Raw genomic sequence first — 25,149 nt, 5'->3', positions numbered from 1 at the left:
TAATTTACAAGTCACTAATTTTTATTTTTATTAGTCTTTTTCATACTGTCCCAGCCTTTAGGAATTGGGATTGTGTAAATTTAAAATTACTGAAAAATACAAAGCTAGAAATTTAAGAGTATGAAATAATGTGTTTGCTCAAATATTGATACTGTACTCCAACAATGGTAAGGATTTGACAGTCCTTTACTCAAAGAGTGTTATCAATATTTCATTACAACCTTAGCAAATAAGAAAAGATATTAGGCATGAGGATTTACAGCAACCAGTGCACTGAAAACCACTTAGTTTTGCAACCTTAAATATATTATTCAAAATAAAGATGTGCATTTTAAATATTATTTTGTTTACCTTATGTCAAAAATAACACACTAAAAGCAGTACATTCTGTTAAGATACCACAAATAATTTTTCTCTGTCATTTCATAATAAATCTTTTAAAGTATGAAAATATCACTGACCTTTTTGTTAGAGAAAAATGCAAGAAATCTTGGCAGAAATGTGAAGAAAACAGTGCCAAGGCCTAGTACAAAATTTATTGAGACATTGACAATAAAAGCCACATCAGGACTGGAAAAGAAACGGGACACAAGGTACATCCATGGTAGAGTTGCAAACCTGAAAACCAGAAGAACAGGAAGTACATAGTAAATACACTGTTATCACTTACTGAATAGTTATTAATGGAATATATTAGTGTCTTGAAAACAAAAAGGTGGTCCTAGCCCTCTAAGTGCCATTCCTATTTTAAGGTCATCCATCCATCCATTTTCCAACCCGCTGAATCCGAACACAGTGATTAGCAATATGATGTTAAGATCTAGTCCTCAATGGACCTCTATCAGAGGGCATTAAATGACAAATTTTCTATTACAATTGAACATTTTTAGAGTTTAAACATTCAATATGAAGCACACGTTTTAATATTTCAAATATTTGAGTTAACTATTCTTGTATATTATTTAATTCTAATTCATAAAGTAAAGGTTTACATTTCTAATGAACACCTAGAATTATTGCGGCTTACGCTGATTCAGACTTTACTTGTCATCTGTAAGATAATATCCATTAAGCACCTTCACTATCTTGCATTTACTGTACAGTATACTTGATATTTATGCCATAACATTCACAGTATGGAATGATTTGGTGAATCTCATATAAATAAAACATCAATTTAAAATTCAACGTAACACCAGCATTCATCGTTCCCTGACAGCCTACAATTTACATATTAATCAGATTTATATTACTAAACGACAGTTGTATATATGCACGGACGCAGGATGACGGACGCAGGACAGCGGATGCATCAAAGCGCATGCACACTGCGACTCAGCGCCCCAGATTCAAACCCAGCGGCTTCCCAGACTCAGTAGGTAGCGCCCAAACAACACAACACAACCTGTAAACTAAACTTCAGGTCACAATACAACCGCCACCCGAACGTGCACACCACCATATATAAAACCTTCATTTAGTAATGTTTACAAAGGTTGTATATATACACGGACGCCAGATGCAAGCCGTGCCAAATGCGCACGTGCACTCGCACTGCGCCCAACAGTCAAACCCAGTGACTTCCCAAAGTCAGTAAGTGGCACCCAAACAACACAACACAACCTGTAAACTAAACTTGATGTAAAGTGTGTACGGCAACAAATTGCCATGGTGACATATTTAAACATTGACACAGAATAACTAGACGCCTCATGACTGGCAGAATCGTATGTCAACGTCGCCGCCATATTGTGAGTGGCACTGCTGTGGAGTGAAGTAATGAATAATGTGCTGCTTGGGATTGTACAAACCGCTGTACGCTCCAAACCAGATCCCGGGGGATTACATTTCATAGGTAAGGCTGAACAATTGTTTTGGTTATATTTGGCCGTTAGAAAATCCCGTTTTATAATCTTTACTTTAGCTAAGCCAGGCTAAGCTAGCAAAGCTATGCATTTATCTGCTCAAGTGAGCCTCCAAACAACGTTTTGGCTAAACGTATTTAGTCACTATGTAGATTGTTGTTAGTTGTTAACATGTCTCAAACTTGATGATGTTTTTTCTCAAGGAGCACATTGAGGAAACACAGTTTGAAATTGACAACCATCATTTTATGCTCATGTCTTTAGTTGTGTCTGTCTTCCACAAACTAAGGCTGCACCATATTGCCAGACTGAATACTCTCAAATTACAAGATCTGAGTGAGCAAGAGGAGTGTGAAGGCAGTCCCCGAAATGTTACTTATATGGGAGGAATGGTTAATAATAATAATCATTATAATTATTATTATTATTTAATAATTGCCATTATTAGTGTAAAAATGGATATTAATAATTGCATTTAAACGATTCGCCAAAATCTGCTGTATGTAAATGATACTGTTTTAAACGTTATTGTTTTTTCATCAGAAAACCCGGTTTCCACATCTAACTGTATTAGTTTAAATAGCACTTTTGCCACTCGCAATAAGGCTCACATATCGTGTCTACTGGGAAACACAGTGAATGCTGCATATATCTGTATATGTGTATGTATTTAAACTTGAGGTAGTGGTGACTACTGACAGTGCCAGCAGTCAGCTACTCCACAGTGCCTGCAGACAGGGGTTCAATTATGATTCCTAACAGCAAACGACGTCTAGCTAACAACACACCCATAGAAAAACAAAAACGAGACTGCATGGATAAAAACAATGAACGAAGGCGCCTTCTGCGCACTTCTGAAACACCAGAACCAAACGAGTCATGGCTCCAAAAAGAAACAGCTTTACTACAAATATATTTCTTTCATTAAATGAAAACTTTCCCAGGACGCTGCCACCCTCCTTGATCTTACATCCCTACAAAGATTGGAGGGAACAGAAAGTAATTGCCATTCTTGGATTTGCGATTCTTTAGAGAATCGGGGGTTAACTGGTTAGTATACACACATAATGTCAAGATGTTAGATTCATGCATCTCAGAGCTTGCATATGCGTATTGTTATGAAACCTGTTAGTTCCAATTTTAATTGATTTTACACATTTACCAGATCTATCTATCTATCTATCTATCTATCTATCTATCTATCTATCTATCTATCTATCTATCTATCTATCTATCTATCTATCTATCTATCTATCTATCTATCTATCTATCTATCTATCTATCTATCTATCTATCTATCTATCTATCTATCTATCTATCTATCTATCTATCTATCTATCTTCTTCATATAGTGCCTCTGTCATCTATCAATCTATTCATTGTGCCCTTCATAATATTTGTGACAAAAACACATTTTTTCTTGGTTTACCTCTGTGCTCCACAGATAAAAATTACAAATCAAACAATTCAGACATGATTAAAGTGGACGCATTGCAGAATTTCATTTAATGGCATAATGGTATATTGGTCACACCATGTAGAAAGTACAACATGTTTTATATATAATCCCCTACTTTTCCAGGCACCATAATGTTTGGGACAATTTGTGTGACAGGTTTTTGTGATTCCTCAGGTGTGTTTCATTGCTTCGTAAGATATCTAGGCTTGTTTCTACCCTTTGGAGTCTGTAGTTGCTATTGTTCAACATGAGGACAAGAGCAGTACCAATGAAAGTCAAAGAAGCAATTATGAGGCTGAGAAACAAGGATAAAACCATTAGATACATTGGTAAAACCTTAGAATCTCCTAAATCAACTTTCTGGATTATCATTAAAAAGAAAGAGTGCAGTGGTGAGCTCAATAATCGCAAAAGAACTGGTTGGCCAAGGAAGACCTCTACTGCTGATGAAGAAATTGTCCCAAACGCCAGTCCAACAGATCAGAAACAGTCTTCGGTAAGCAGACTAGCTGCAAAAACAGGATGGCTAGATTACAGTTTGTGAAAAAAGTACTTAAAGAGCTGGCAGAAGTCTGGAAAAAGGTCTTGTGGAAAGATGAGATAAAGATGAACCTATGTCAGAGGTAAAAGAGTGGCGACCAAAACAAACTGTCTAAGATCCAAAGCATTCCACCTCATACTGTTAAACATGGTGGGGGAATTATGGCTTGGGCATGTATGGCTGCCACAGGTCCTGGCACATTTATCTTCATTGATGATACTGTTGACAGCAGTGCCACAATGAATTCTGAGGTGTATAGAAACATCTCACATGCTTAAGTTCCAATAAATGCCTCCAAACTCAATGGATGGCGCTTCATCCTACAACAAGATGATGATCCCAAACATACTGCTAAAGCAACACAGAGTTTTCAAAGCTAAAAAATGTAAAATTCTTGAATGGCCAATCCAATAACCTGATTTAAATCCAATCGGGCATGCCTTCTATATGCTGAAGAGAAAACTTAAGGGGACAAATCACCAAAATGACCATGACTTCATTAGAGGTTTGGCAGAGCATCACGAGAGAAGATCCTCAGCACCTGGTGATGTCTATGAATCGTAGACATCAAGCAGTCTTTACATGCAAGGGATATGTGACAAAGTTCTAAATATGACTGCTTTAATAGACCTGCCATTGCTGTGTGCCAAACATTATTGTGCCCTGAAATGGGGGGACCACGTAGAAAAAGTGCTGTCATTTCTAATGCTGAGACTGAAATGCATGCAAATATCCTTACATGAAAGTCTGCAATGTGCACTTTAATCACAATGTCTGAATTGCTTGATTTGTATTTTTAAACTGTACAGTAGAGGGGCAAATCAAGAAAAAAATGTGTCTTTGTCCCAAATGTAATAGAGGGCACTGTAATGTAATGCTTTTATAATATGTTCATCCACCATATCTATTCATTTTCAACAGCTCTTTTATGGTTGTAAATTAGGTTTTAAATCATTCCAAAAGTAAGTTTAAAGCCTGAATTGGGACAATGCTTTAATTGATTTGGGTTTTAGCTTTCTAATATGTTATGTTATGATTGATAACATAATGTTATGATGTTATGATATGTTATGATTCATTTTTGCACTTGATTTCTTCTTGTTGTTCATAACCTTTGTCATTATTCTAACAATACCATTTTTTGTTTTATTTATGGTTACATATTGTAGTATTTATGGTTACTACAATATGCTCACTGTCAGTCCTCTTGACACAGAGGCCGCAAGAACATTTTATGTCTATTTAAGATGGAGGCGTGTATCCTCTGGAATTTTTGCTTTGGATCCCCTTTCTTGCTTTTGTACTTCTTTCTCTAAAATAGAATAGAATAGAATAGAACATCTTTTATTGTCATTGCATTGAGAAAGTGGAAGATAAAAGGTGTCTCTGAAAACACTTGTTCTTTATATTTGGACTTTATTCTACTGAATGTGTTTTGGATTTGCCCGTTTGATTTCTCTTGTCAGATGTAACAGAGCTAATTTTACATTTAAGAATCATAATGATGTCGAAAAAGAATGATTTCTGTATGTGAACATCTATGTTTCTTTATGCTGCTGTTATATGAACGAATATTAAATAGTAGAGAAAAGGGCAGCTCACTCTAAGAAAATCCCTGGTAGACCTTTGTAGCTGTAACCCTTTTTGTTTTTTTTGTACAGGAAAAGACATGCAAATAAAGTACATCCAGTGGGTATTTGTTTTCACTTCGCTCGGCAACGCCTGGCATCTCATGATTGAGCTGCTCAAAGGGCGTCTGGATGCTTCTCCGTTACAGAATACGATTCTATTTAAAGAGATGATATATAGAAGAGTATGCGGGGCACGGGAGGAAGACGGTTTGGTCTAATATAGACAGAAAATCAGGTACTTGAGTATTTCACTATAACTGTCTATTTTAAATACCAATGAATAATAAAACACAGTAAAAAGTAAAAGTAGAAGTAAAAAAGTTTAACATAATAAAATGTAATAAAAGTAAATAAAAAATTTAATTACATTAATATTTCATCAAAAGCAATATTATGAATAACTTTATCCTCTAACTTACATTCTATAAATGTTGCTTTTTTGCATTTCTGTTCGAATATTGTTCGGTATATTTTTCTCTTTCTCATTTATTGGACGATTCATTTTCTTTCTTAATGTTCATTATCTTGCTACTCTTTTTCTATCTTGATCTAAAATTCTTTAATAGATCATTTGCTTTTCTGCCTTGTCATTATAACCAACTGTGCTGAGGGGCGAGCTAGCACTGTGAGTGTCATAGGGTGGTATGGAGAGAGGATGTGCGCATTAGGAGTAATGATTGGGCAAGCAGTGTGGAGGGGAGTGGTCAAGGCTGAATAATGCTGACATGACGGAAAACTTTTTTAATATAATGAAGAAGATAAAGCGTAAAGAAGGATTTTTGTGAGATTACAAGATACTAAGGGTTATTTAAGAGTAATATTGTCCTTTTTCCTGCTAAGGATTACTTTCATTTGGAGGAGAGACATTGAACTATAAAAATGGATGACTCAAATGGAAGGATACGCATTAGGTAGAATAAAGACAGTGAAGTGTATCATGTATGTTCTGTATGGCCTTTTGTTTGAACGAAGTTCAAGATTCTCTGAGGGATGCTAAATCCTGCCTGGTTTTAAGACTGTAAAATATGGTTTCTGTGACTGTATATTATTTCTTTGGCTGATTTGGTAAATACTGTATTCATATGGGTTTAATTGTTCTTTGCATATAAAATCACAACATACAGTGGATTTAGAAAGTATTCAGACCCCATCACTTTTTACACTTTTGCTATGTTGTAATAGTGTGCTAAAGTCATTTAGATTATTTTTTCCCCTCACATCAAACAACATTCAACACCCCTGACTGACAAAGCGAAAACAGGAGTTATAAATTTTTCCAAATACAAACCTGAAATATCCAATTGACACAAATACTCAGACCCTTTATTCACTACTTCATTGAAGCATCTTTGGCTGCCATTACAGTCTGGAGTCTCCTTGGGTTTGAAGTGACAAGCTTTGCGTACATAAACTTTGGGGATTTTTCTGCCATTCATATCTGCAGATCTTCTCAGGCTATGTAAGGTTATATGGAGACTATCGGTGAACAGGTTTTCAGGTTTCTACAGAAATGTTCAAATGGGTTCAAGTCCAGGTTTCGGCTGGGCAACTCACTAACATTCCCAGAGATGTCTCTAAGCCACTCCTGCGTTGTGTTTGCTTTGTACTTAGGGTCATCGTTTTGTAGAAAGGTGAACCTTTGGCTCATTATGAGGTCCAAAGCACTCTGGAGCAGGTTTTCATTATGGATATCTCTGTACTTTGCTCTGTTAAGCTTTCCCTCAAAACTGACTAGTCTCTCAGTCCCTGCACTAACAAACAAACACCCAGCAAGATGCTGTCACTGTGTTTCATCGTTGGAATAGTATTGTAGAGATGATGAGTGGTGCCTGGTTTTCTCCAGATGTGACACTTAGAATTGAGGCCAAACAGTGCATTCAGCCCCCCTCTTCACAATATTATGATAATAATTCTTTACATTTATATAGCGCTTTTCTCACTACTCATAGCAGTTCAGTGTGTGGGGAGCCGCTTCAACCACTAATAATGTGTAGCATCCACCTGGATGATGCAACAGCAGCCATTTTTGCACCAGTATTCTCACCACATACTGTATCAGCTGTTAGGTGGTGAAGTGGTGTGAGAAGAGAGACAATTAGAGACTTGACTAGGCTATGCCTGGACATCGGGACACACCCTGCTCTTTACAAAGGATACCCAGGGATCTTTTTTGACCACAGAGTCAGCACCTCGGTTTAACATCTCATGCACAGGATGGCACCATTTTAGCAGTTCAGTGTCCCCGTCACTACACTGGGGCATTGGGATCTATATTCACACCACGGGGAAAGCACATCCTGCAGGTGTCACCAACACCTCTTCCAGCAGCACCCCAAGCTTCTGCTAGATGGTCTCCTATTCAAGTACTTGCCAGGCACAAACACACATAGCTTCAGGTGGATGACCTCTGAAGTGCATGTGGTATAGCTGTGTACTGAGGTAGCGTTACTTGGGGAAATATTTAAAGTCTGAGGTTATAGCAAGAGATAATGGGTCATCTTAAATTAGATTTAGAAAAATAGTATCAGTAAATGTAATAACTAAACAATCAGAAACTACTAGCATGTCTCACAATATTTTGACCTGTTATCTGTCCCTTGATTAAAATTTTCCCTGTTCCTACTCTGTTCTTTAACCTCCACATCTTAAAATATTTCTTATGTTTCCACCTGGGTTCATTCTCTTGTAATTGTGTCTATAATACATCATTTTGTGCTCTTTCAAGCATAAATTGTACAGTACTTTCTACTTAATTCTCTATAACACTTTAATGAAATGCTGTATTTATAGATTTTCCTCTAATTTGAAATGTTTTGAGATTTATAATACAGGCCTTCAATCCTGTTCAGTATGTAAAACTTGAATACATGGATTTAACTTGACAGCGTTATATAAAACACATACATGCATTCTGTTTATGCCATCCCTGAATCCTACCTTTGTCGGTTGAGATGGGGGTGTTGGGGGGTGGGGGGGGTGTGAGTTAAATTTTCAAAATCCTACCCAAAAAGCATCAGCAGGAGGGCAGTTGCTGCCAGGTTCTGACGAAATGTGAAGGCTGACAGCTGGAAGGCTGCAAAGATGCTGACACACAGACCAACCGGGATGAGGTAGAACACCTGGGAGGAAAACAAGTAGAGGAATTGAAGCTGTTTGTATGCAGCTGTCAGCAACTCAACATCATCTTACTAATCCTCCTGGTACAATCTCTTCAAACCAGCATGCTGCAGAATATAAGTGGACTCACTCTGCCACATCCAATAGGTTAATGCAATGGAAAGAATCTAAGGGGAACTTGCATTTTTAGAACTGTTGTAATTACATGCTGAGTATTTCTTTATCTGCATAGTTACACAGATAGCGAGCATAGACTGGCACCTAACCCTAATTTTCAAAAAAAAAATTTTTAGCAAAAAACTAAGATGATTAAACAAGAGGATTCTGTAAAAACCAACTACAGCCCCCAAAAAAAGCATATAATGGAAGTATAGAGAATAAACTAAGATATAACATAAACAAAGGTGCACAGGAGACTATTATAGACAATAGGAAAGGGGACAATACAAGCAATTTATAAGGGACTAAAACTTAATAATATAAATGCATAAAAGGATCATTTCACCTATAAATAAATAAAGAAAATTAAAACGAAAAAATAGAGGATAGAATAGCTATCCCTAGATAAAAAAACCCTTATCTTAACCTCACAGGGGAAGTGGCAACAATAACCCCCTTGCCTAAATCTTAAATCAGTAACTTAGTACCTAATCTTAAAAAGATATAGATAGGAATATAATAGACAATAGCAGGAGAGGGACAACTAACCCCAAACCAAAACCAAACCCCACAAAATGGGGCAGCAACAGTAACCCCAATGCCTAATATTAAATCAGTAACTCAGCACCTAATCTTAAGAGGATGTAGGGAGGAATAGACAAGATAAAAGAAGATAAAGAAGACTAACCCCAGATCTAAAACGCTAACCTTAACCTCAATAAAAGGGGCAGCAACAGTAACCCCAAAACCTAATCTTAAAGAAAGAGGACAGAAAACTTAACCTTAACCCTTTCTTAACCTACAATTATGGTAATATAGATTCAATGATACTTCAGACTATTCAAGTATTATCTAAATAAAGAACTTTCTAATCATAGCGTAACATACCATTCTGAGACCTGCTTAATTTTATTTAGATTGTGGAGGCTGAGGCCTAACTTAGCAACATTAGGTGCAAAGCAGAAAATACAGGGCACAAGACCATCGCAGGGCATGCTCTCTGACACACCAGGCCTATTTAGAGTGGTCAGTTAACCTAACCTAACACACATCTTTGTGATGTACTAGTATCGTACACTGTACAGAGTTCAGTACAAGTCTTAATTGCAAATCCAGCCAGCATGAAACACATCAGCACTATCTGGCACAATGATAAACAATATATAAAAATATATAACTTAATTTTACAGAATAGAAGATGTAGGAGAAAACTGAACTATCAGGAGAAAATACCACACACATAAAAGCAGAATTAGGCAGTGACCAGGCATGTGACTTGAATGCAGGATTCTAAATTTGAGGGGCAGCATCACTAGCCACTGTACCACCCCAATTATTGTGTTATTCTGGAAAAAGCTCCTTACTTCATTAGGTCCCAAAAGGTTTCTAACAAGTTATTACAGAACTCTGCACTTGGATTTTATAGAGAACAAACAAGTCATTGTTAATGTTAAAATCATGTATTTTATAGAAATTGTTCAAAAAATAATTTTTAAAAAGCTTTACTACTCAAATCATCAGAAACACTTTAGTTTAGATACTGCAAAAATGCATCTATTATTCATTTACTCTTATGTAACAAGACCTTAACAAAGAATTATTTGTATAAAGCCTCAGTAAAGTTGCTATTCATCTCTGAGCAATGTACCTTATTAAAATAACCACTTTGGAATGGTCAGAGGTGGCTTAAGTGAGACATACGTCATATGATATTACATACTTCAGGATAAGACTTGTGAATCCTTCATATTCACAAATACCGTATATACTCACATATAAGTCTCTTGAAACCTGAAAAATCGATCATAAAATCAGACCCCGACTTATACGGCTGTTCAAAAATGTGACACTGAAAAGTTTTTTTTTTTTACATCTTCTTGCCTCCTCCAATCTCGCATCAGTTTCTCAGATGCATCGAATTTTGTTGCAGCAGTGTAGTTACCAATTTCTTTCGCTACTTCAACGACATTTAATTTCAAACCAGCTTCTTAATTTCTTCTGATTAAACGCTCCATCGTAGATAAGGGATGCTCTTACAATAAAGGTGTATGAGGGTGTGAGATACAAAAAACATAAAATCAGTGCAAATGTTGCTTCGGAATAGTTCGGTATTACAGTGTAGTCACGTAGGCACAATAAAGAGAGAGAGAGGTTAGGAGTACCTGCTGGTACAGCGCATTGCCACACCCACATAGAAAAAAAAGGCTGTGTGCTCCGTGGTTATTCTCTCAGGTTTTGCTTTAGCATATCATAATCTCTTGGACCAATAGCGTGAGTTTTCCGAATTCGACTTTTACGACACGACATTATAAAATACAAAAAATGATACAATGAAATCATGTCCCAACTTATCCACAAGTATATACGGTAATTTTACCAGCATATTAGAGGCTCTTAATTTGCCACACAGCACAGATGTGAATAACGCATTTACTGATCCTAATTTACTGTAATTAAGACCAGAAGATGCCTTTGTTAAGGTCTAGCTACATTAAGAGTAAAAAAAATGTGTTTTTGCAGTACCTGAACTAAAGTGTTACCAAATCATCTGTTCCTTCATTAATACACCTGCTCAGGGTCACAGGACAACAGGTCACAAGGAAGGTTAAATACAAAATGGGGTGCCAGTCCATTGCACATCCCACTCAAACTCTTTGAGGGTCACTTCAGAGTTAACAGTTTTACCTACTTGTCTTGGTGATGTGGTAGGAAAACTGGAGCACCCAGAGAAAAACCAACAAAGACAAGGGGAGGATGTGGAACTCAACAAACAGCAACCAGGCATGGAATTTAACTCAGGACTACAGAAGCAGCAGCAATAACTGCTGCACCCCAAACTGCAGAGTTATTCATACAGAAGCATATTCTATAAATAATTATATTATATCAGTAGTATCTGCTTTAAGAGACTGAATGTCCTTAAAAGTCAGAAATCATACATAAAGTAAAACATATACTGTAGCTATTTGCTTATCAACAATAAATTTAGTCAAATTGTAAATGCAGTAGGAGAAACAACCAGGCCTGAGGACCGAGAGGACAGACCCTTGTTGGCCTTTCTTGGATTCGGATACTTTTCACATTTACAGTGCATCCGTAAAGTATTCACAGCCCATCACTTTTTCCACATTTTGCTATGTTACAGCCTTATTCCAAAATGGATTAAATTCATTTTTTTCCTCAGAATTCTACACACAACACCCCATAATGACAACATGAAAAAGTTTACTTGAGGTTTTTTTTTCAAATTTATTAAAAATAAAAAAACTGAGAAATCACATGTACATAAGTATTCACAGCCTTTGCTCAATACTTTGGCAGCAATTACAGCCTCAAGTCTTTTTGAATATGATGCCACAAGCTTGGCATACCTATCCTTGGCCAGTTTCGCCCATTCCTCTTTGCAGCACCTCTCAAGCTCGATCAGGTTGGATGAGAAGCATCGGTGCACAGCCATTTTAAGATCGCTCCAGAGATGTTCAATCGGATTCAAGTCTGGGCTCTGGCTGGGCCACTCAAGGACATTCACAGAGTTGTACTCAAGCCACTCCTTTGATATCTTGGCTGTGTGCTTAGGGTCGTTGTCCTGCTGAAAGATGAACCGTCGCCCCAGTCTGAGGTCAAGAGCACTCTGGAGCAGGTTTTCATCCAGGATGTCTCTGTACATTGCTGCAGTCATCTTTCCCTTTATCCTGACTATTCTCCCAGTCCCTGCCGCTGAAAAACATCCCCACAGCATGATGCTGCCACCACCATGCTTCACTGTAGGGATGGTATTGGCCTGGTGATGAGCAGTGCCTGGTTTGCTCCAAACGTGACACCTGGCATTCACACCAAAGAGTTCAATCTTTGTCTCATCAGACCAGAGAATTTTCTTTCTCATGGTCTGAGAGTCCTTCAGGTGCCTGTTGGCAAACTCCAGGCGGGCTGCCATGTGCCTTTTACTAAGGAGTGGCTTCCGTCTGGCCACTCTACCATACAGGCCTGATTGGTGGATTGCTGCAGAGATGGTTGTCCTTCTGGAAGTTTCTCCTGTCTCGACAGAGGACCTCTGGAGCTCTGACAGAGTGACCATCGGGTTCTTGGTCACCTCCCTGACTAAGGCCCTTCTCCCCCGATCGCTCAGTTTAGATGGCCGGCCAGCTCTAGGAAGAGTCCTGGTGGTTTCGAACTTCTTCCACTTACGGATGATGGAGGCCACTGTGCTCATTGGGACCTTCAAAGCAGCAGAAAGTTTTCTGTAACCTTCCCCAGATTTGTGCCTCGAGACAATCCTGTCTCGGAGATCTACAGACAATTCCTTTGACTTCATGCTTGGTTTGTGCTCTGACATGAACTGTCAACTGTGGGACCTTATATAGACAGGTGTGTGCCTTTTTAATAAATTTGCAAAAATCTCAAGTAAACTTTTTTCACGTTGTCATTATGGGGTGTTGTATGTAGAATTCTGAGGAAAAAAATGAATTGAATCCATTTTGGAATAAGGCTGTAACATAACAAAATGTGGAAAAAGCGATGCGCTGTGAATACTTTCCGGATGCACTGTAGCTCTTCTTCACATCACACTCTAAAGTATTTACTACCATCAGGATGCAGTCTGCTGTTGTGGTGTTCTTGTCTTTTACAAGGAACACCCAGGATCAGCCTTACCTATTTAACAGATACAATACTGAGAACACACGCCATAAACTTCCAACTGCTGAGGTGATCTCTGTGCTATATCCACATATATACCGACACACTATGTGATATGCAAATCAAGTACAGCAATATGACACAGCTGTGAGCAGTCTATTTAAATGTACACCCTAAAACCTTTTTCCAGTTTCACTTTTAACGATACACATTTTTTAGCAGTATTCAATGAAGCAGCAGTGAAGTTCAGTCAACATTCAATACATTATATGGTTTGTGTATTTAATGAAGGCAAATGATTTCTAAAGAAAACTGAGTTTTTCAAGTTATCTGTACCTGAACACTATCTTCTGGAAGTGTCTAGTGAGTTAGGAGAGCTCACAGCCTCTCTGAAACCCTGGTGAAGCTAGGACTAGTTTCCTAAATTTGGAAAATTGATAAAATGCTTTTACTCCTCATTCTAAGGGTAGGACCAAATTTATATCACTTTGAGATTTTTGAGCCCGTTTGGACCACTGTCCTACTTTGAGATCCTTACCATGTCATACAGAAAATTAGCAAACCAGTACGTTGCATGGTGAAGTCCCGAGATGTGCTGCACCCTCTTGTTGCCGGACACTCTGTCTCTCACAATGGCGGTGCTAATGCTTGCAGTGACAATTGAAAAGCCCAACAGGATACACATGGAAACCCCACACTGACGTATGCTTTCTTGACTGTAAATACAAAAAAAAAAAAATTCTTATAAATAATTGTGCTTTGTATTGTGCTCTTCTTTCTGCACTTGTGAGGAAGCCGTCAGAAAACGGAGCTCAAGTATTTAGGGGGAAAAAAAAGATTTGTGAAATGACTGATGCATGCTTGAGCATTTCCATTGCTTTTTAAATATCACTGAAAGGTAACTAACACAGGCAATAATGACAAATGATGTGTTTTAAAAATCATGTGTGTGATATCTATATATATATTTTAAAAAGGTGACTTTTAAAAACAATTTCATGAATAGTGCTTGTCAGAGGATAAGCTTGTTTACAACAAAAGAAAGTTTTGACAAGAAAAGGCTATTCAAGCCTCACATACTTTTCTATTCTCCTTCTCTTACCTTCTGTGAAATATCTAGACAAGGTTTGAGGATCTAGATTATTACTTGGTACCTTATTTTATAGATCTTTGTGAAAATAAATGTCCAATGTTCCAAGCTGAAACACAAACCCCTGGCATTGTCATTCACTTAACATACTGGCAATATCCCTTAAGATCACGTGTAATGTTTAAATTTCATACATCCAACAAGCTTTTCCTTTTACTGGTCTGTATTTGATTTGTAATTGAATTTTCCTTTCAAATGGAAATATATGGTACTGCAGCATTTTTGATTTAATCATTTTAGGAAAGTGAGGTAGAACTCATTATCTTCTCAGTATGAAGATCTCTGCCAAATCAAATATCATTACCGTGTTTACATGCCTACTTTAACATCTTGCATAAAACAGCAAACATATTTACATGATCTGTTGTGTATTCCTTTTATGGCTTTGAAGTTTGTCAGCTACTGCTTTTGTAGTTAATATCCTCTATCAAATACTGTATAACCCAGGCAAAGGGGTGTGTGTGTGCAAAGTGTGTTTCTTCGTGCCGGTCCCAAGCCTGGATAAATGGGGAGTGTAACATCAGAAAGGGCATCCGCTATAAAATTTTGCCAGATCAATATGCAGACAACAATACAGATTTCCTTACTGGATCAGCCGAGTCCGGGGTTAACAACAGCCACCACCAGTCCTGTTAGCCAATAGGGTGCTGGTGGTAATTGGGCTACTTTTGGCAGAAGAAGGAGAATAAGAGTGGGGAGACGTCTCCAGAGGCAGGAGGAGAGGAGGAAGGTAAAGAGAGTGGAACTGAGGGTAGGAACTTTGAATGTTGGCAGTATGACTAGTAAGGGGAGAGAGTTAGCCAATATGATGGAGAGAAGGAAGGTTGATATATTGTGTGTGCAAGAGACTAAATGGATAGGGAGTAAGGCCTGGTGGATTGGAGGTGGATTCAAATTATTCTATCATGGTGTAGATGGGAGGACAATTGAGGCAGGAGTTCTTCTGAAGGAACATTATGTCAAGAGTGTTTTTGAGGTGAAAAGAGTGTCAGACATAGTGATAATTATGAAGCTGGAAATTGAAGGTATGATGATGAATGTTGTTAGTGCATAAGCTCCGCAAGTTGGGTGTGCAATGGATGAGAAAGAAGATTTCTGGAGTGAGTTGGATGAAGTGATTGACAGTGTACCCAAGGGACAGAGAGTGGTGATTGGAGGGCATTTCAATGGACATGTTGGTGAAGGGAACAGTGGAGACGAGGAGGTGATGGGTAGGTATGGTGTCAAGGAGAGGAATGAAGAAGGTCAGAGGATAGTGGATTTTGCCAAAATTATGGACATGGCTGTGGTGAATACATATTTTAAGAAGAGGGAGGAACATAGGGTTACGTACAAGAGTGGAGGAAGATGCATACAGGTAGATTACATCCTATGCAGAAGAGTTGATCTGAAGAAGACTGAAGACTGCAAAGTGGTGGCAGGGGAAAGTGTAGTTAAACAGCATAGGATGGTGGTTTGTAGGATGATGTTGGAGATCAAGAAGAAGAAGAGAGTGAGGGCAGAGCCAAGGATCAAATGGTGGAAGTTGAAAAAGGAAGACTGCAAGGTTGAGTTTAGGGAGTAGGTGAGGCAGGCACTGGGTGACAGTGAAGAGTTACCAGACAACTGAAAAACTACAGCTGTAGTAAGGGTGACAGCAAGAAGGGTGCTTGGCGTGACATCTGGAAAGAGAAAGGGGGAAAAGGAAACCTGGTGGTAGAATGAGGAAGTACAGGAGAGTATACAGAGGAAGAGGATAGCAAAGAAGAAGTGGGATAGTCAGAGAGATGCAGAAAGTAGACAAGAGGACAAGGAGATAAGGCGCAAGGTGAAGAGAGAGGTGGCGAAGGCTAAAGAAAAGGTGTATGATGAGTTGTATGAGAGGTTGGACACTAAGGAGGGAGAAAAGGACCTGTACTGATTGGCTAGACAGAGGGACCGAGCTGGGAAAGATGTGCAGCAGGTTAGGGTGATAAAGGATAAAGATGGAAACATACTCACTTGCGTTGGCTTGGACATGTGCAGAGGAGAGATGCTGGGTATTTTGGGAGAAGGACATTAAGGACAGAGCTGCCAGGCAAGAGGAAAAGAGGAAGGCCTAAGCGAAGGTTTATGGATGTGGTGAGAGAGGACTTGCACTTGAGGGGTGTAACAGAGCAAGATGCAGAAGACAGGAAGATATGGAAAAATATGATCCACTGGGGCAACCCCTAACGATAGCAGTGGAAAGAAGAAGAAGATCCTCTACCAAGTATGTGTCTATACATTATCCAGTCATTCTGATGCTCCACAAAGCCATTGTTGGGTAAGTACTGTAGCTTGATTTTTTTTTTTTTTTTTGTTACTTTACTTTGGGTCACCATATGGACCTGAAACTGGGCTTTCAATAAAAGCGGTTAATGAGGGTACACTCACACCTAACTGAATACTCATCTGTTCATGTACACTTAGACCAGTGATGTAAGAGTCATTCAATGTGCTGCAAAGTCACCTGCTTGATTGTTATATGCCGTTCACTATGAACCCCGGTCCAGTCAAGTGGTGAAAAACAAAAGAAAGAGAGCATGGCATTCAGGCAAGCACAGAATTTCTGTTCCTATTTAGTATGTATTTCAAACAAAAGCGTGAAATAGAGATGGAAAAACAAATTCTTACATTCTGTCTTCATCCAATAAAGATCCACCATATGGCTGGGAATATAATGAAATACCTAAAAGAAAAAGAAAAAAAATAAAAGGTCACTTGATATCAATTCCTAGTAGGCTGACACAATAGTACAGTTAGCGTATCATTGTTACCCCATACCAGCTGGACTCCAGTTTGATTCCTGATGTGGGTTTCCATTTTCTGCCTCTTAATAAAGTAAGTGAGTTTTCTCAAACAGTCATGATTTTACTCATTTTTAATTTTTCAAAATGGTTCCTGAGGCTCAAATAATAAATTGTATATCATTCTAGGTCTTGTAGAGATTCAGAAATCACATTTCATTTATTGTTCAATGCACGTTTACTTATGTAACATACTTTCTCTGCTATCCCATTTTGTTCTTTCTGTAAGCACCACCATTATGAGATTATTGCCTTGGGACTAACAGTTGCTATGTGGTTGTTAGAGGGGACATCTGGGGTCATGTATGACATGACATCACGGGTCAATTGGTATTAAGGATCAGCCCCCCTTGGACTCCCTGGTTATCGAAGTTTGTGGATTTAACCTAAAACTCTAGTGACATTATGTATTATAGGCTCACTGGTTACAAATTCTTTTTTGGTTCCAACTGTGATTTTTCTTATATGTCTTGGCTTTGATTATATGAGTATTTAGTTAACCGATCTTCTTGGTCTGCTCTTTGACCATGATTATTGTTTCACATCCTGGGCCTTGTTTATTAGTTTATTTGATTCTCAGTTATACCCTTGGCTTGTTTACTCTAACCTCTTTCTGTTTCCCAATTCTAATTCCTTAAATAAACTGCCTTTCCATGCGTTTTTAATACACCAGGTATTCTCAATTGTTAAGGCTATACTGTTAGAGCAATTAGTTTCTCTAAAATATCCCAAAGTAAATGTGTGTTTAATATTATTAAACTCCCTAGAAAAGAACTGGTGAACTCAATATGGTAGAAATTTCAAGACACAAAGGTAGAACTAAAGTGGCAATGTGTTCAGGAGAACACCCAAGCAAACAACAAAATAAGAGAGACAGAAGCACACCATCATAAGGAGAGCTACTTTTCAATGCCATGGAAGACGTCAGAGGGTATTAAGGGGCAGATAAAAGCTGTCATGTGTGGTAATCAGACAACAAATCTCTGAAAAAGAGAGGTAGTGGCCATAGTGAAGTGTGAAGAGATGAATCCATCCTCTCTGAAAGGTGATACCATCAGATCAGATACCATCAGATCAGAAGGTTACCCATTTAAAAATGATGTCAGGCAGAAATGGACAGTGAGGGGCAGGATATAAAAATGGGAAGCTGGGGACACCAGACCCTATCAGAGCAACTCTGGGCTTATGAATGCAGAAGTACCAGAGGAAGTTCTAGTTTGGTGTCAGTGCAGCCAATGAAGTGACATCAGTAGGGGGTTTGAAGCCACAACAAGCAAAAGGTTCAATTAATTAAGGTCAGGAGGAAAGCTGAGTGTAGGGTCACAGGGGAGAGTGATGGGGTTATATGGTGGTGCTGTGAATAGTGCTAATGTATGAAATATTCGCTAATTTTTATATAAATATGACATGAACTAAAAAGTTCAAGATTTAATTTATATAGTTTGATTTATTGATTTAGGGCTGCACAATGGGTTAGTGCAGATGTCTCAAAGATGCGGTGATATGGAATCAAATCCGACCCAAGTCACTGTCTGTATGGAGTTTTGTTCTCCCTATGTACCTTCACCCCAAAGAGTGTACAGATGAGGTTTCATGTTGATTTTAAATTGTCCTGTGTGGGTGTGCGTCTTGTGATGGACTGGCACTTTGTCCAACATTGTTTCTCACTTTGCACCTAGTGCTGCCATGATGGGCTCTGAACCCCCTACAACACTAAAATGAATTAAGCAGATTTGAAAGTGAACATTTTTAAATGAGTGACACTAGATTTACTTTGCATTGAGCATACAGGGAAAGCTGAAACATGGCCTGTACTTAATTTGTATCTCCCACAAAAACCAAACAATATCTTATTTGTTCATTTGCAAGAGAATGCCAGCTTCTCAAAAATCAAGTCACTGATCTAAAAACTGGACAAGTTAGAACTGTTCCAATGTATAAAGCATGCGGCAAGGCCTTCAAGCTATATATCACCAGGTGTACAGAGAATGGCAGGGAAATCAGCAACTCTGACAGTTCGCTTCAGGACAAGCTAAAAAAATATGACCTCAATTGTCATGGCCAAGACACAGCTTTCCATCAGAGGCTTTGTGATACAGGTCAGTAAATATAATGTGTGCAGGGATTTTAAGAATGTAAAAAACATAAAACAACAAGAGTGTTGTTTAAAAAAAACATTCAAAAACCCTACACACATTTTATGGTTCACATTGCCCTCAACTGTCTGATCTGTACACTTTAATCACTGTAGAGGCTGGAAGATGAGAAAAAAAAATTAACCTGCCTAAATAACTTATGTCCGTAGCTGTGGAAAAAAAAATTAGAAAAGCTTGTAATGGATTATGGCCTCACTAAACTCATTTCTATTTGTCTACCAAATCAACAGATCAGAGGAGGAGACCAACTCACTGAACCCACTCTGGATGATATCACGCAATTTATGGACTATGGCTGACCTTCAGTGCACTAAGATGGAAACGTAAATGTATGAGTCGATTTTAAATGTAGTTACAAAAAAAAAAAGGCAAATCAAACTCACCATGGAGACATACATGGCTGCTGCCACAGCATCTACTTTGGCAAGGCAATCAGTAATACATTTTCTGGTAATAAGCTTTCACATGACTTTGTTCAGTTTACAGCACAGAGAACAATGTGTGCTCCAGTATAGAAAAGACAGTGTTATTGGGCAGATTTTTATAGGAAACTTTTTTTTGAACTTGAAACAGTGAGCACATGAAGTAAACAATTATCAGTTAATAACTGAGACAAAAATAGATAGACAGATACTGAGAGATAACGCTGCTCTGCACCAAAAGCATCATCACACTTTATAGACTTTGGTATACTAAATCCATTTCTGAAATTGGAATTTCTCTGCCACAGACTGTTTCTGCGACAAATTGGATTCAGCAAAAAATGTACAGAAAAACAGTACAAGTATTTTTCATGCTCGGAATGTCACCTGAAATATATTTGCAGCTGAATAATGGCCATTTTCCCTTGTTTTTAATTTTAATTGAGATGGAAACAACACAAAATGAAGAATTTGCTACGCATTTGTGCTCTCAGTCGGTAGTTTCTTCTTATTAAATTAGAATAGGCAGGATATCATATTTAGAAGGTTAGAAAGATGCCTTTTGCTTTGCCCAGTAAATATGAAACTGTTTAAATGGTTTATAAAGAAATATGCATGGACAAATTGATCCATCCATTGTGCTGACCAGGTAACAAGTAAGCAAACAATAAAAGAATACACACAGTTCCTTCATGGAGATAACAAAAGTTACTGGTTTTACAAATTTTTTTTTTGATAGAATATAAAAGATAAGATCCCAGTAAGAGTAGGTCTGCACCAGAGACCTTTGTTATGTCCTTACCTCTTTGATCTGGTAATGGATGTGTTGAGTCACAGGGATAAAAAGACCAATCCCCTGGTGCAGGCTTTTTGGTGATGACATTGTGTTGTGTCTCACCAGAAAAGAGGAAGGGGAGAGGAAGATGAAAGAATACAGGAGGGCTTTGGAAGATGGAGGGTTGAAGATAAAGACAATATATTTGAGGTTTAATGATGATCATTATTCAGAAATTAGCCTCTACTGAGAAATACTGAAAAGAGTGGATACATTTAAATATCTAGGATTAGTGGTAGCTCAGGATGGAAAATTAGACACAGAGATAACCCATAGAGTGCAGCGTGGAAGAAGGTATCAGTGGTATTGTGTACTCTAAGAACTAAGGCGGAGGCTGAAGGTAAGCTTTTTAAGACAGTGGTATGACCAGCAATGATGTATGGAGCTGAGACATGGGCAATGAAGGGAGCGGAGGAGAAGAAGTTAGATATGGCAGAAATGAAAATGTTGAGATGGATGTGTGGAGAGACAGAAAAAGACAGAATAATAAATGAAACAATCAAGGGTACAACAAAAGTGGAAGAGATTTCTAAGAAGGTACAGGAAAGTAGGTTGAAGTGGTATGGACATCTGATGAGGAGAAACAAGGAATCTGTTGGAAAAAGAGTGATGAGAATGGAAAGTACAGGGAAAGAGAAACCGAACGAGGCCAAAGCAGAGAAGAGAGGAGAGTTTGGGTGCAGGCGTGGAGAGCGCGTTGCCACACCCACCACACAATGAACCACCTGGATTGGGACCCAAGTGCAGCAGAGACTAATGGATAAACTAAATGAAGATCTGAAGGAAAGGGACTTGACTAAGGAGGAAGTGCAGGACCGAGCTGTATAGTGAAATTTGATCAAGAACATTGACCCCACATAGAAGTGGGAAAAAATGAAGAAGATAGCATAAAAATAGAGGTGAAGGGGAATCCCTGTTGCAAATATAAATCCTGCCTGTCACTCCTGAAATTCAGTAGCATCTCAGCTGTGTAACAGTGATGGTTGATTTACAATTTGCAAAAGGTGGGATAGTATGGAAGATGCAAATAAAAAAAGCAGTAATTTTTAAATTAACTTTGATTTTTATTTAGTTGTACACAGTATGAACACCCAAGATATTTCATGTTTTGTCTGCTCTGCCTCATTTCATTTGTTAATATACAGTACATTCATTTCTGCATTTCAGGCCTTCAACACCTTCCAAAAAAAGCTGGGCGGGTAAAGCATTCACCACTTTGTAATGTCGTCATTCCTTCTCACAACACTTAAAAGACATCTGGACTGAGGATACCAAACGATGTTAATGTCATGCTTTTGTGGAAGTACAATATGTCACATGCCTACAAGAACACACTGGACTGTTTTTGCTACCTTTGTGGAGAATTCATCTCGGTAAAACAGAGAAAGTCGCTTACACCACTTGTGAAGAAAAAGCTGACCATCTTCATTTCAGTTGCAGAGTTGGCAATCAACATAAAGTTTGGACTGCTACATTTTTAAAATATCTTACCCTTTTTTCTACAAAATAGAATATTTTCATTTTAAACCTTCATCTTTCAAACAGTGGATAGGATAGAGTAATTATCTTGGCAGATTTGGATTCAGCACCCTCAAATCTATAAAGAACACCTACAATATTTGATGGGAGCAAATGTTTTTTTTATAACCTAGGTGCTGTCAATATATCCTTACTTTCTACTTTATATTTTCTCATATTTTCCTTTTATCCATGTATCTTGATTTTGTTTTTAATTTTTTTTTCTTAACTTTTGGCTTCCCATGGTTGTTGTAGAAACAGGTTCAATGAGTAAGTGCCTGCTGTCTCTCATATTTATTTTTACTGCAGTAGTACTGGCACATGTACAGAGTACAGTTAAATTCTTACTTACAAGTTCAACAAGAGGTGCATAAATGACATAGGAGATAGATACTAATCAACTAGAGACACATCATAATCAGATCTAAACTTTCATCATCTGCTAACCATTAGAAAGACTTATGACTTATTTTTAACAAATAGCTAGTTGTTCATGCTTAGTCTATGCTAGTCTAGGTAGGCACCATTAATGCAGGTTAAAAATGTGACCAATATGTTTTTCTAATGTAAAGATGGCTATATACAGTATAAGTATATAGTTTTAGGATTGTGAAAGTTAACAAAAAAATTTCTTAAATAAAAAAACCACTGATAATATGATACACACATTTAACTCTCAGCAATGTTAGTTCCCTCTCATTAACAGTGCCTCCCATTAAGGCTGTGCTGCCACATTTATCCTCCACACTATTGGTATCAAAGGGGTAGCAAGCAAAATAAACACAGAGTGAGTAAGCTGCAGCTGGGAGGATGAACAATGGGATAGAGAGGGGCAGCAAGTAAGTAAAGCCATCTGCTCTACACCATTTGCTCATTGCTTTCAGTTAAATTACTTGAGATGCTTCAGCAAATCCAGCATTTAGCACCTAACAAAGCACAATGAGATTCCCTCTTCCATGGAGTTTTATAAAACACATTGCACAGACAAAAGATTGGAGACGGCTTTGAACGCTTTGTCTGGAAGGCTGTGTGACCTGTGCAGATTTAAAGTTATACTTGACTGGACAATATGCCTATTGTATACACAGATATATATTTTCATGGTATGATCTCTCCAAGCAGGGTATTCAAGTATGAGAAAAACTGGCAAACGTCTAATTTTATTCCTCAGATGATGGAAATGAAACCAATTGCAAACTGTCCTGGAAAGGAAGCTCCATTACAGGGCTCAATGTAATCTTTGATGTATTGAAAACATTTTAGAACAGGCTTTAAGGATTTGCCATAATAGTCACTTAGAGCTTCATAATACAATAAAGCTTTGGTTAAAGTCTTGTTATGTGGTATTAAGTGACTAGTGGATGCACTTTAGGTAGATCTTACTTGAAACTGTTTCTCTTGATTCACTGACACAATATCTTACTTGTGTTTCTGAATGGATGAGTAGTAATTTTCTCAGACTAAATAAAGAGAAAACAGAAATTTTAGTGATTGGCAATAATAGATATAATGAGTTAATTTGAAATAAACTTGATGCATTAGGGTTAAAAGTCAAAACGGAGGTAAGGAATTTAGGGGTAACTATTGACTCTGACCTGAATTTTAAATCACATATTAATCAGATTACTAGGACAGCATTTTTTCACTTAATAAACATAGCAAAAGTTAGACCCCTTATAACATTGCAAGATGTTGAGAAATTAATCCACGCTTTTGTTTTCAGTCGACTAGATTACTGCAATGCTCTCCTCTCAGGACTACCCAACAAAAGACATAAATCGATTGCAACGAGTGCAGAATGCAGCTGCTAGGATCTTAACTAGGAAAAGAAATCCGAGCACATCTCTCCAGTTCTGATGTCACTACACTGGTTACCTGTGTCATTTAGAATTGACCTTAAAATACTGCTTAGGGTTTACAAAGCCTTAAATAATCTCGCTCCATCTTATATTTCGGAATGTCTTACACCTTACACTCCAAATTGCAACTGTATATCTTCAAATGAGTGTCTGCTTAGAATTCCAAGAGCTAAACTTAAAAGAAGTGGTGAGGCGGCCTTCTGCTGTTATGCACCTAAAATTTGGAATAGCCTGCCAATAGGAATTCGCCAGGCTAATACAGTGGAGCACTTTAAAACACTGCTGAAAGAACATTACTTTAACATGGCTTTCTCATAACTTTATCTTAGTTTAATCCTGATGCTCTGTATATTCAATTAATTATAATGAATATTCATGGTGGCTCCAAAATCCGTACTAACCCCTACTTTCTCTTCTGTTCTTTTTCCGGGTTTCTGGGGTGGCGACCTGCACCACCACCACCTGATCAAAGCACCGTGATGTCCCTACATTGATGGATTAAAGGCCAGAAGTCCACATGATCGTCATCATCAAGTTCTTCCATGTGAACCTTGAATACAATTAAGACTGATTGGGGTCATTTATGTTAGGTAGAATGCCCAGAGGGGGCTGGGTGGTCTCATGGCCTGGAACCCCTGCAGATTTTATTTTTTCTCCAGCCGTCTGGAGTTTTTTTGTTTTTTCTGTCCACCCTCGCTATCGGACCTTGCTTTTTTTATGTTAATTAGTGTTCCCTTATTCTAATTTGTATTTATTTTGTCTTTTTTCCCTTTCTTCGTCATGTAAAGCACTTTGAGCTACATCATTTGTATGAAAATGTGCTATAGAAATAAATGTTGTTGTTGTTTGGTACTTAAAAAGTCCTATTAGGACCAGCCAACATGTTTAAGGTCTTGCTGCATATACTAACTGACTACTAGCAGGTCCTATATTAATTGTAAAATGAATATTAGAAAATCACCTTTACAGTCCATAGAAACTGATAGAGAATTGTA

General features: G+C 37.9%; 1 protein-coding gene across 1 annotated transcript in view; it reads right to left on the bottom strand.

Moving 5' to 3' along the window:
* The window catches only part of LOC114663796 (ATP-binding cassette sub-family A member 13-like), a 488,511-nt gene that overhangs the window by 148,251 nt on the left and 315,111 nt on the right, over window positions 1-25,149 (bottom strand). The window contains exons 31-34 of the mRNA XM_028817717.2: window positions 17,192-17,246; window positions 13,946-14,123; window positions 8,500-8,615; window positions 462-618 (exon numbers count right to left, since the gene is read on the bottom strand). Of these exons, the coding sequence (XP_028673550.2) occupies window positions 462-618; window positions 8,500-8,615; window positions 13,946-14,123; window positions 17,192-17,246 (506 nt within the window). The remainder of the gene's footprint in view (window positions 1-461; window positions 619-8,499; window positions 8,616-13,945; window positions 14,124-17,191; window positions 17,247-25,149) is intronic.

Source organism: Erpetoichthys calabaricus, chromosome 13 (assembly GCF_900747795.2).
Source record: "Erpetoichthys calabaricus chromosome 13, fErpCal1.3, whole genome shotgun sequence".
In the NCBI taxonomy this organism is placed as follows: domain Eukaryota; kingdom Metazoa; phylum Chordata; class Cladistia; order Polypteriformes; family Polypteridae; genus Erpetoichthys; species Erpetoichthys calabaricus.
The sequence above is the reverse complement of the archived record's forward strand: the minus strand, read 5'-3'. Positions and strand labels throughout refer to the sequence as shown.